Source organism: Aythya ferina, assembly GCF_964211825.1.
Source record: "Aythya ferina genome assembly, chromosome: 15".
In the NCBI taxonomy this organism is placed as follows: Eukaryota; Metazoa; Chordata; class Aves; order Anseriformes; family Anatidae; genus Aythya; species Aythya ferina.
In genome coordinates this window covers 7,968,945-7,982,174 of record NC_140314.1, presented here as the reverse complement: position 1 = coordinate 7,982,174, position 13,230 = coordinate 7,968,945, and the positions used below count along the sequence as shown (strand labels likewise).

At 36.8% G+C, this 13,230-nt stretch overlaps 2 protein-coding genes across 2 annotated transcripts in view; both read left to right on the top strand.

Moving 5' to 3' along the window:
* MOSMO (modulator of smoothened) overlaps positions 1-6,127 on the top strand; it is a 31,273-nt gene extending 25,146 nt beyond the window's left edge. Inside the window, exon 3 of the mRNA XM_084536618.1 lies at positions 2,288-6,127. Within this exon, the coding sequence (XP_084392744.1) occupies positions 2,288-2,472 (185 nt within the window). The 3' untranslated portion in view covers positions 2,473-6,127. The remainder of the gene's footprint in view (positions 1-2,287) is intronic.
* Positions 6,128-6,294: 167 nt separating this feature from the next.
* The window catches only part of VWA3A (von Willebrand factor A domain containing 3A), a 43,299-nt gene continuing 36,363 nt past the window's right edge, over positions 6,295-13,230 (top strand). The window contains exons 1-9 of the mRNA XM_084536616.1: positions 6,295-6,357; positions 7,130-7,212; positions 7,445-7,532; positions 8,380-8,504; positions 8,579-8,653; positions 10,046-10,100; positions 10,848-10,946; positions 11,986-12,092; positions 12,382-12,507. Of these exons, the coding sequence (XP_084392742.1) occupies positions 7,148-7,212; positions 7,445-7,532; positions 8,380-8,504; positions 8,579-8,653; positions 10,046-10,100; positions 10,848-10,946; positions 11,986-12,092; positions 12,382-12,507 (740 nt within the window). The 5' untranslated portion in view covers positions 6,295-6,357; positions 7,130-7,147. The remainder of the gene's footprint in view (positions 6,358-7,129; positions 7,213-7,444; positions 7,533-8,379; positions 8,505-8,578; positions 8,654-10,045; positions 10,101-10,847; positions 10,947-11,985; positions 12,093-12,381; positions 12,508-13,230) is intronic.

Here is a 13,230-nt window from a genome sequence, read left to right as displayed (position 1 = left end):
TTTTTTAACAGATGGTCTAACGTGGTAGCACTGAGCAACAATTCAGTAACTGCAGTTGCCAGATTTGTTTGTGCTTTTTCTTCCATAATCTGCTGGTGTGGTTATATTAAAATCAAGTCACATGCTCCCTCTAGTGGAATGTGTATATACATATTACTTTATTTTTATTTACTAAAATGCTTACTGGGGAATAAATAAGTAAGCGGAGAGGCTGATTCTTGTGTTAGAAGCATTCAACTCAAGGTATTGTGTAAGCAGCTTCATGTTTAGGAATGCAAGGATCAGCCGAAGGTCTGATGTGCATCATGTGATGAAACAGTCCTTTTTTTTGTTCATGTCCATAATTCTTCATGGACATTTCTTGAATTCAGGTTCTTCATGCCCATAACTAGTCTCTTCTACAGAGCATGAGTATTTTTCCTCAAAGCTGAGACCTGTGCTATGCAAATTACAAGAATTAAGCATTAAGACCTGATATACATAAAGACATAAGCTGTTGATCCTTGAATAAACATGGAGTTGATAAAGTTTTTAGTATGGGCATGAACATTGTAAAGCTGGAAGGACTGGAGCACGTGTATTTAGGCAGGAAGAAGAGTAATGAAGTTGTTTGACGAACTATTAAGGCTGCTCTAGGCCATCATCTCTTCGTTTGGAAAGAATAGAGACTGTCCTGGTAAGGACAGATGAGCTGCTGAATTTAAGGTACCTTTTGGAAACAAAAAGATATGGAGCAATGCTGACTTGCATAGGAGCCAGTAATTAAGGTGATGGCTATTACTAGAATGTTGCTTTTTTTATTCCCAAGTAGGGAACAGCACCCCTAGAGTTTCATCTCTTAGTGGTAGAGAAGAGCGTACTGACAAGGACAGCACCTATGTTTCTTATTAACAAATAAAAAGCATCAGTGTGTGTTAAGTGAGAGGAAACTCAATGAACTAGTATGTAGTGTGCGTTGTTGAGAACTGAGAGAACTGTGCATCATGTGGGATGAGTATGCGTATGGTTGGTGGAACATGTCCCTCAGATATAATTTAGATTTGCTTGAATGAGTATTGTGAGTAGAACATGGTACCCCCAATAAATGTTTGAAATAACATTGAAATACGTATACATGAAATAAGTCAACATTTAGTGCCTTACTGTTAAGTTGTAGAAAAAAATCTGTTGTGCTAATACTGATTTAAAGAAAAAAATAACTAATGCTATATTCACGAATATGCAGTCAAACCAACTTAAAAGCTAATCCTTTTTCTTGTGAAGAATCTCTTCTCTCTTTGAGAAGTCATTCCCTTCATTGAGACTGTACAACCCTGCATTTTGTATGTTCAAATTCTATAAGATTATTTATCCAGAGGTATCTTATAGGAACACTGGAGTTCTCATCTGGGAAAGATTACAACACTGGATATCCTTTACTGGATTTGATCAGAGCACTGAAGTGTGCTGAGAGAAATGAGGGTCACTTAATATCTGAAGGCCTGTGAAATCCATAGTGTAATTTTAATGAATGGCTTTAATAGGAGTTCTATTTTTTGTATATCTACACAAAGACAGTTGTAAACATGAAACATGTACCTAAGTCCAACTATTAAAGTGAAAAAAGAAGTGTCATTGCTTGGTTCTCTAAGTTCATGGAGTCTGAACTTGAAGTTTCTTGCTAAGAAGCTTAGATTAAATTGAATCAGAAAACTTTCTTTAAACTCCACTGGAAAATCTTAAGGATATATGAATATTTTCTTAAGAAATAAATTTAGGAAACTGCTGTATTTTAGTCTAAAAGAAACCATAATGACAATGTTTTCTATTTTTAACAAAGCTTGGATAGAAAAAGAACTTGGAAGAATGGGAGACGGCAGCTACAGTTGGAAAAAGACAAGTGATATAAAAAAAAAGTTTCTTCAATGTTGAATATTAGTTTATCTTGACTTTGGGGGAGGGAATTTCTAAATTAATTAGGAGTAATGTGCTCTATGATTAGACTCATGGGTAGTGGTAGAAGTACATACTTTAAATGTATTTATGTAAAGAGTTCATGATCCATTGAGCAAGGCTGAAATTACTGTTAAAAAGGGATCTTTTAGTCTGTCTTGGAAATAGACAAGGGATCTTTTAAATACAAGGTAGAGCCTACTCAGTCATTTCAAGCTAGTTATGTGTGGGAATATCTCAGATCTTGGGCTTGGTCAGAATACGTGGCTTGCTTTCCTATACTGCTCTATGGATTTGTAAATATTTTGACTCTTCTGACTCACAGCAATGACTTTTTTTTCTCTTTTCTTTGCAGTGATTCTATTCTGTATGGCAGCCCTAATATTTCCAATTGGATTTTACATCAATGAAGTTGGAGGTCAACCATACAAGTTACCCAATAATACAGTGGTTGGGTCTTCGTATGTACTGTTTGTTTTATCTATTTTCTTTACAATAGTTGGACTTCTATTTGCTGGCAAAGTTTGTTTACCTGGCTGATGAATGTCTGGACTGCGGGACTTTATTTTGGAAAAGAGACACAGAACTGCATTCTCAGGAGGATGCCTAGATATGACTATCAAACACTTACTGAAAAAGGAATGCTTTGACTTATTCTCACTATGCACTTTGGATTGAAAAAAGGAGAGCCTTTCCCATAACCAAATACAGACAACGTTGACTAATCTCCTGAGCATATTTAATGCAGTCAGGTCTGCACTGTGATAGGAACTAGTGAAGAATGCTTTACACTGAGAAGCATAATGCCCCATCTTACTGTACTGTTCCCATTTTTAACGTCTAACAATTTGGAAGTCAAAGTATTTATGAACTTTGTTGTAGACCAGAGGGTTGCAGAGGAATTCAAGTGAGGCTGGCCTCACTGATTAGGAAATTAGTATTTTACATCCTTCTAATGCGCAAAGCCTTTGGCACCAATATGGATCGATCTTGCATTGCTGCACCAAGAAGCCAATAGATCACTTGTTCTCCAAAAAATACATAACAGCAAGAAGACGTACATCCCCTCCTCTCCCATAAGCTCTAGAAAAACACTACGGAACATTTCAGAGGGGGATTTCTTCCTTATATTTATATAAATATATATATATAAATATATATATATTTTGCTGATGCAGTATACAGTGTGTGTGTGTATGTGTGGGTGTGTATATACATATATATATATATATGTATATATACACAAATGGTTCCTGGAAAAGAACTCAGAACGCTTTGCTAGCAAAACACTGTGGTGTGCAAAACTAGAACTCAATAGAAAAAAAGCCATTTCTCTGAAGGCCACATAGCTGAGAGTCTTCAGTTTACCTCATTCTTTGTAGCAGCCCTTGATTTTAACAGTTTTTGTAATAGGTACAAACGATCCCATGCCTTTCTAGGTGCAATTTTAAGTTAAGCTAAAATTCTTTTTATGGTAATTTATTTGTATATGAGGGTAGAAGGTGAGATCATGTCATACCTTAAAGTTAAAATCCTAATTTGGGGAAACTGACACTATTTAAATTATTAGCAACTGTTGCATAGAAAGTCTCTTTTTCTACAACATTGTTATTATTGATATTCATATGAGTTCAAGCACTGCAGTTTACAGCAGAGATAAACATTTCTCTAGCGCATGTAAAATGCAGTGTTTAAAGTAATGCAAATGCTATTTCACTGCAAAGATGGATGAACTTATTAATTCACCTTTACTAAAAAAGCAGTATAATTGTTTAAATAGTATATGCCTTGTTCACTGCAATTATAAATGTGGATTTAAGGACCATCCAAATTTGAAGTATTATTTATGAAAAGCAGTTTTACTTTCCATTACAATTCCATAGGTATTGTCATAATTTACTACTCAATCTAAACTTGCAGAAATTAAGATTTTTCTTAGTGCAGGGAGCTTTCCTGGGCCACTGTCTACATTCATTTACCAGTTAACTCATGGTTTATTTGAGGTCCATTATGAAAGCAAACAAAAAATTGTATGTCTCAAGTTCTGTTTTATGGAGCTTATTTGAGCTACATTACTAGGCACTGTTAAAAAATGTTAGTGAAATAATCAGAAGCTTCCAAAATAATCACTTATCTTCAGACACTTAAGGTGATAAGACAGTTTGCACAATTATTTGAAACTCAGTGCCATTCAAACCCTACGGGGTTCTGGTCCTCTAACTTCTCCCTGACTCTGCTGTATTAAACAGTTCATAGTTCACATTTTGGTGGTTTTGAACACATTTGCTACTTTAATGGTCTATACGTGATTTTTTTTTTTCCAGTTAGTTCACTCACAAAGAAAAGGAAGTGTTCATAGAATGCTAATTTTTTTCTCAACTAATCTGTAAGTACAGCCAGGCACTTACTTAGAGCTGATGCTTTAAAGATAATTTGGTTCCTTAAGCCTTCATCTGCATAGATATTCTAATTCCCTCTAGCAATGTTGTGGAAGACAGATAAAATGCCAGGTTAAGATGCCGGATGTGTCTAAATTTTCAGTGTTATTGGTGGTGTAGCAAAAGCTGAAGTATTGACTAAAACATAGGAATTCTGATGCAGAAAAGCTCTTCTGTTTTCAGGAATGTCACTCCTATAAATAGTTCTAGGAGGTTTTTTAACTAGAACATGAGTGAAGGGGTCAGGTTTCTCAACCTCTAAGATTCTTCCTTCTTACCTATTTTGGATATAGTAACATCATGTACACAGTTGATTTAGGCTTTGAGTAAATGGATCCTCATGCAATAAAAAACATGAACACTTATCTTGGAGCATAGCCAGTCTGTGGCTGGCTGGCTGGAAATTTTTCTGATCTGCCAATGCTATTGCTTTGAATTATTAAATAGTGGAGATTTAACTAGCTGGCTGTTTGATTAAATATTTGAGCATTTCATGTCCAGAAATAGATACAGCCATCTGCATTGTAAATAAATACATAAATTATAATAAAAAACCTTCCCTCAGTAAATGAAGAGACAGCTATCAACAGTTGCTTCTAATGAAGTCACTAAGTACTATGTAGTACAGTATTAATTTATAGCAGAAAATCATATCTTGTAAGCTGTATATAAAACACTGTCTTATGGTGCAATCATTTGTCAAACTTTTGTCTGTTACTTTTGTTTGAAAGATGTGTGCATTCTTTTTCATACCTAAGAGCATCACTGTAAAATCTGCTGAATACTATTTATAGGTTTTATTTGCACAAGGTTTAATTTTAAACTACAAGAAGTTCGTATTGAACATGCCTAAACATCTGTAGACTTTTTCAGTTCATGAAAAGCAAATGTTTCCATATGACTCTTCTCCAAAGGTAATCCCATATTTATGTTGAGTGTTTACATAAACTTTTCTAATTCTGTCAGCCATTATATTTAACTTCTTGAAGGACAGCTCATTTCATGCATCACTAGACTAGTCTTACGCTTCAAAATTCTCTAAAACATTTCATGTCCCATCACACTGTGCACACTTTGTCACTTATTTGCCTAACAACATGTGAAATCAGAAGCTTAAAATACCTTCAGAAGGGAAACTAGTTAATTTGTCTGCATAAATGTTATGGTTGAGCTCAGCTGGAAGCCTTTGGAAGCTGGAAGCCATTCCTCTCAGAGGAGGGTGGGATGCTCGAGTACATGAGTCTAACCATTTAATATTCTGCACTCAGTTGTTACCTTGCTGGCAAGCGCTACCTGTGTTACTGGAGCTGCTGGCAGGGTGCAGCATCACCTGAGCCTGACCCCCTGGCTGCTGTCACTGCGGCCAGATGAGGGCCCTTCTGTAACACCTGTGTTTAGAGCTGTTGTTTAACCACTCCAGAACACACCTGTAGAGTACTGTGTGCCCCAACAAATGAAGGGGGGGGGGGAAATGAACGCTGTCCTTTAAAAGCTTTGTGAAGGATGACAATAATGAAGGAAAGAGTGTCTGCCAGCCGCTTGTCCCGCTCGAGGCCTGGCCGTCTGAGTCCTCCGTCCACCCCACACCACCCTTACCGAGGATTGTTTTCTAATCGGTTAGAACACTTTTATTTTTTTTTCCAATTAATGATATCTGAACAAATGTTAATACAAACTGTATAAAATGAACATAATTTTCTTCACTTGTATTTTTGTTATTGAGCAAGTTTATCAAAATAAATTGTCTACTAAAGCCATCGGCCCCGGCTGCCCTGACTGGAACGAGCGCCTCGCGCGTGGGTGCCTTCCCCTCACACGCGGGCGCTTCCCGCCCATCGCTGCCCTCTGGCGGCCGGCAGCGGCCCCGCCGGGCCCGCCCCGTCTCCACAGGCAACGCCGTAACGCGGAGCTGCCGCTGGGGCCGGGGGGCGGCTGCTCCCGGCCGCTCCGCGCCGCAGGCACCTGAGCCTGACGGAGGAACGGGCGGGTGAGGGCCGGGAGGCGCCTCGGGGTGCTGCTGCTGAGGGGGCGCGGGGGGTTCTTGGCTGCGGCGTGGAGGGGATGCGGGCTGTTCGGGGGTGCGGAGGAGGGATAAGGGGCTGGGGAACCTTCCCCGTGAGGTGAGGGGAGGCGCTGGAGGGAACGGGCCGGTGAGGGCGCTGAGGGGGTCTTTCTGCCGCCTGTGGTGAGAGGAGGTGTTGGGGAGGGGGCTCTCTGGAACCTGCTGGGACGGGGCGAGCTGGAAGAGCCTGGTGAAGTGAAGGAACGGCAATAGGACTCAACAGGTCAGCCTGATGGTAGGACTTGGTGATCACGAAGACCTCTTCCAGCCTAGATGGTTTTATGGTGGACCGTCCTGTGCCGGTTTTGTCAACCTAACCCTCCCAACTCACCTCTGTGCCTCACAGCCCACTCCTTGCCCCTTGTCCCTGCAGCTCACGCTCACCCTCAGAGCCCTGGATTTTGCTTTTGGTAATTTTTTTCTGCTTGAGCTCTGTCACTTATCTCCCAGCAGCTGTGCATATATATAATTAGCTTCATAAAGTCCCTGAACAAATAACTATTCCAGAGTAATTTCTAAATGCATTTTCTATAGATGGTTAATTGTAACTCCTCTTTGCAACTGCTTTTTAATTTTCTGTTGTCCTACATGCAATGTAATTATCATATAAAAGTTGATGTCAATTTTAATGTTTTTGTGAATAGTATATTTTAAGCAGTTTGCTGTAATACTGTCACTTGTCACTTTTTTTTTGAAGGCTAAGTCTGTTCATATAATGGATACACATGTCAGGAAAATGGCACAATTGCTGGACAATGATCAGTTTTTGGAAAAAGTTGGGTAAGGGTACTGTTACAAAATTCTATTGGGACTTCATAAGTATATATAAAGTAAATAACTGTAGCTTGTATAAACTATGCAATATGTCCCTCCAAAACACTTATCAGATACCAAATGGAGTGTGTAAACAAATGGCAAAATATAAAAACACTTCCCACATTAAAAACTTTATGTGACAGTACAGGAATATTCTTGGCAATTAAGTCATCCCATAAAATTCATTGTCTTGTAGTGTGACCACAAAATCCAGTGTACAGAGTGATCATCCACCATGGCAAGATTTTACTCTGTCTGATCTAGGACCGGACAATGGATTGCTGGTAATGCATGTTAACGAGACACAAGATCTCCTGGTAGGCAAGTTTTCCTGCTAAATGGAGCAACTAGAGAAGTAACACACGCACTGTAAATACAGAGTGTGGAATAAATAAGCTGACATACAACTGATAAGTCTCCTTAAATATATTGGCATATATATATACAGATAATGTGATAGATAAAATCACAAAAGTCATGAATCCACATAAAGTTTTTCTGCAGAGATAAATCAGTATGTGAACAGGCCAGGCAAAATGATAAAAGTAAATTGGAAATTGCTGCTGTGTTTTTCTTTAGAAAAATGGAATACAGTATATACCCCTTCAGAATCCGTGAGGCAAGTGTTGGAGATGCTTTATTTTTCTCCCTTTCTTGTTAATCACAGGGGTATATTATTTTATTTCTTTTACTGAACTATTTGTTGTCTTCCTTTTTACCTCCTCCAAACTAAGCTCTCTCTTTCTTTCCTTTAGCTCTCTATCTGGAGTATTCTGAAACCTTTTTTTACTTTGTATCCCAAATTCAAGATAGTGTACTAACTGCATTATATTGGACTATGTTGACTCAGTCATGCTGATAATACTGAGCTTTCCAGCACTATTTTTCTTAGTGTACATTTCATACAAATAAGTTAGTAGGTCTATCCCAACTGCAGAATATTTTCTTCTATCCCCTGTCCTAAAATTTACTGGTTGTTGAATGTAGCTATGTAGCAGTACCTAAAATTACATTGTTTTTGAATATGTACAGCCTCACAGCAGCCATTCTTGGGACTTACATGTTTGTTGCATTTGAACAGCACATTTCATTTTTTATACTGCATTTATTTTTTTCTTAATTGATCTATAGAAAGTTGAAATGAAGAAAATACAGTCAGAAAAGGTACAAACCACAGAAGAATGGCTAAGAAACTACAGTTTAGAATCCTTGAAATTAACATTAGAACATCTGATGAAAGAAGGCAATGTTATTTCGTAAGTATAATGTTGCCCTTTAATTAGTCCTGATTTGTGTGTGTCTCTGATGCTAATTATGCATAGTGTTCCAGGGATTCAAGAAACGGTGTTGAAGAGGTAGAGTTTACACAGGAGACTGTTACCGATTTTGAGTCCAGACTTTCTGAGTAAGTTTTGATCTTGTTGATAATTTTGATACTAAATGATACCATATCCCTGTCCTTCTTTAGGTGTTTAAAAATGCTTTCTTCAATCCTAATTTGTAATCTCTGTGAATTAAATCAGTATTAAATCCTTTCTGTCGAGATTCAAGGCAGGCGATGATTATGTGTCAGTATAGCTGAGGTTTTTTATTTGAGAAGGGGAAGATGCCTATCAACCAAGTTTTGAAATGAAGCAATAAGCTGATTTTTGTAAGGCAGATAATGAATTGTTTTTTTGCAGGTAATACTAATATATGTGAGTTGTGTTTATTGCAACTTACAGTAGTTTCAAATCATGTGTCCAGTTACAAAAGACAGTATTGCTCGGTTTTCTGTTCAAGGAATGGAATGTTGAAAGTAGTTTGAATTGGAACCAGGAGGGAAAAAGCCTGTATAGTAGATATATAGAAAACTGTTAACTACCAAATGAATTTTAAATGTATAAAATGAAGAAAACTTAAACTGAGGAAGACATTTAATGAATAGGTTCAATAATCTGTACAGTAATAATTTTGCTGGTCTTCACAATATTTGTTAGACTGTTCCTAGAAGTGCCGTTACTTCAGCATACCTCACCATGTCAGTCATGAAGATCCAGAATCTTCAGAAGGTCCCTTTTCAGTACTCTGCCATCTAAACAAAGTCTCAGCAAATCTGGTTAAAAAAAGTAGCTTTCATGTTTCAAGGCAAAGATTTTTTCCTACTTTGAAGTGCTGATTAAAACCTCCAAACAGTAAAAACAAAGCACTGGGTGTTAAAAATAAGTTGGTTAACATAAAGCAATGTTTGGGGACAGCAAGTATTTTGTTTTACCTCAGTTTATACCTATTTTAAAATTAAATTGTTGAAAGTTGTGCTGCAACTAGTCCAAAACTTCAGTGAATGTGCTGCCTTCCAATCACAAAGTTGTATTTCATGAGTGTCTTAAACAATTTAAACAATTGTGTAGTTTACATTAAATATATCTCCTGGCAATAAGCTATGTGTGATGAACTAGCTCAATTTTGCCTGAACTTTTTTTTCTTCATGCATACACATGGTGAACACGCCTCTCCTTCCTCTCAGTAGAAAAATAAATAAATACATAAATAAATAAATAATAAAACTGATAAGAAAACATTTCAGTGATCCATTTTTTCAGCCAGCTAGTTAGTCAATTAAACAATTTAAGGGGAAGAGGTATTTAAATGGTTAGCCCTGCAACCACTATTTATATAAATGCTGAAAACAGTATTTTTAAAACGTGATTTTGCATCTGCAAGAAAAAGGACATGATAAAGACAGATTGTGCAATACTACATTGATACAGAATGCAAAAAAATGTCTTGGCTAAAGCTGTGCTATGCCTTTTGTCAGGGTGATTGAACTTTATCAGCAGCGAATTCAGTGGCTGTTGAAGGACAGCAGAAAGGTAACTTTAACTTTGCAGGATATTTTTAGAAGGGAACTCTTTATAGTATTAAAGAATAAATTAACCTTTGAATGCTAGTAAAAAGTGGCCTCCAGAAAGGTTATGTATTTTCATTATTTACTGCTTCACGTTATATGCAGCGCTCCTTATCTTGACAATTTATTACTTTTGGTGATCTTTCATTGGTATGTGAGTTTTTTGCTTTCTAGATTTGATCTTTTTTTTTAGCAATCTTAATCGGGGCCTCTCAGTGCCACTTAAACAGAAGCAGACAAAGGGGAGCTTAACTTCTGACTGGAACGCAGCTGTCTTTCAGTCAAGTGGGCCCTCTGTTGCTGGTTAATCACTTACTGTGCCTAGCAGTTCTAATGGTCAAAAATGGGTAAAGACATAACTCCCTCTCAGAGAGGACAGGGAAATGAGCAGCATCCCAAAATCCAGCTTCCACAACATGGCTTGATTTAACCTGACCAAGAAGCTATACACGAAGTCGTGATTTTATTGTCCCAAACGATGAATACATTGTCTTGGAAGGGAGGCAATGTGACTCACTGATAAGGATAAACTGTGAGGCGGTAGTACTCTCCTGTTTTCTTGTCTTTGTCACTGTCTCATTTTTGTGCTAGAGAGCCTAAACTGAAAGTAAATACGTAGTATTTGAATTTACCATGGCATTGTGCAGAACAAACAGAAACATTTTTGAACTTTAGGTAAGCTTAGTATTTACAGTGACTTTTCTTGTTGAAGGTGTTTGGCCTTGTAAAAGGTACCAAAGTTGGACTTGTGGTTGATGTGTCTGATATGAACTACAGACCTCGACTACTGGATTTTCAGAAAGACCTTTTGGTAAGTAATAGCAAAGCAGACTTTGGCTATTGTAACATGATAATCAAGCCTTGGAATAACTACAGGTAAAGAACTAAGGGGAGGAAAAATCTGCTTGAATTCATAGAGTATAATACAGTGGAACTTTTCTGTAGTAAGAAGTATTTTTTAAATGTCTTTGGAATTACAGGTTTTGTTACTGGAGTTTGTTTGGATCTAGACATTGCCTACTATAATAATAATATCAATTTTTATAAGTTTCTCAGTGCTTGTACCAGCATTCTCTAACATTCTAAACTTGACTAACAGAAACAACTTCAGAGTGAGAACCAAGATGTACACAAAGCTATGTATATTAAATGTAGGTTTTTTATGCCTGTATGTTTTGTCGAAACAAGATGCACATCACAATTTTGGTCAAAAATTTGGTGAGTTAATTGCTTCCCAAAGTCCCCAAACAAACTTATCCTTTATTGTGCCTTTTTCTTTTATAAATGTTTTACAGTAAGGAATGTATCATGTAGCTGTTTTACTCTAATTTTGAAACTTTGTCTGTAGAACTTCATGTACTGCAATCAGAAATTATTTAAAATTGATTTGTATTTTCTGCATTTTTCACTTGTGCATTTTAAATAAAGCTGCTTTAAGAAAACTCAAATTTGGTTGGCTTAGCCCTAATGCCTGATCTGTTGTTTAGCCCTATCCATGAATATATTATATTCAACATTTTCTGTAATTTATTGGTGGGTGAACATGCCCCTTCTAGATCAGTATGTTCTATTTTATATGGACATCAACTGAAGAGAAAAAAATACCAGTAGAACAAGTATTCCCTGCCTTCATTAACAAATTGGCTAGTTTATCATAAGTTTGCAGGTTTTGTTTGAGTACTCCTTAGGAAATACTTTAATCTGTATGACTTCCTGTAGAAGCTTTTCTCTGCAAGAGCTGAAAACATTACTGCAACTACTCTTAGTAAATTTCTGTTTTTATTCTTTTACATAATAACTACTAGTAGCAGCATGGATAGTAATGTATTAATAAACTTTGTATTCATTAGTGTTTAATAGATGAACAGCTGTGTTATAAGAAGCAATTGTATTGCCTCTCATTTGGTACAGAAATTTCACCTCTGTGGGAGAGTCCAAAAACCATCAATGTTCATGTGTAAGTAATTTAGTTTCTCTATAAAATAAAGGTGTTTCAGACAATGTCTTCGTGTAATTAAAGCAATCTCCTGGAGATAATAATTACTGTTCATCATCTTGTGCCTGTTGTGATTCGTAAGAGGGAAAAAAAATGAATTTTAAGTGCAGTTAGTGATTTCACACTGATTGTTCATATATAAAATATCTTAGCAGCCCCTGTGGTTTATAGTAATCTTCATGGTCCATTTTATTCAGTATCTGCAGATAGAGTGTGCATATTCTTTTTTTTTTTTTTTTCTCTCCTATAGGCTACATGAAGCAAGACAGTGGGTACAGCAGCTGGCCCCTGGTGGAGGCTGCAATTTACTGAAAGCCTTAAAACATGTCCTTACAATGAAAAAGCTGAATTCTCTGGTTATTATTGTAGGAAGCTGGTAAGTCCATTATTTGTTCTAACAACCAGTTTTAACAGAATTAGTACAAGAATATGAACTTGATACAAAAATAAATAGAAAATTTAAGTTTCAAGTCTTACATCTTTTAAGTTGGTACCACTGAATTTCTTTAATAATTCTTCCCACTTTTGCTATTTATAAATCTGATCTCTTCTACTGTAAAGTCACTGTTTTCATTTGCAGATCAGCTAATGCAGTAATCTTGTGAGCGTTTGTTAGCTCTAGTGTTACATCAATAAAAATTCTTCAATGGATCTCACTGCAAGGGTCCACATTTCTGGGAAGATTAGATGAGTAGCTAGATTTTGCTGTAAAATAGCATTAAACTTTGGAAGGCAGTCTTCACTCTGTGGTCTTAGTGGTGCTGGTGGAAAACTTGAAATGTGTGATTGATTACAACAAACCAGTCAACAAGCCCTGCTGAGATTAGATAAATTATGGACTGAATTCTTCAGTTCTACTGTTGTCATTTGAAAACTTGCCTTACTGGAACCATGATACAAGAAAAAGGCTGCAGTAAGGGCTCTGGGATTTTTACTGTACTCTGTATTTATATATTGTATTTATTTTAAAAGTGCAAAAAAGGGATGGTGTAAGCTTGGCAAGTTGGATATTTAAGAGTTTATTGAGATTACATTTCAGCTAATTTACTGAATACAAAGTGCTCATTTAAAAGGTTCCAAGTTTTGCTTGGGTCTGCTT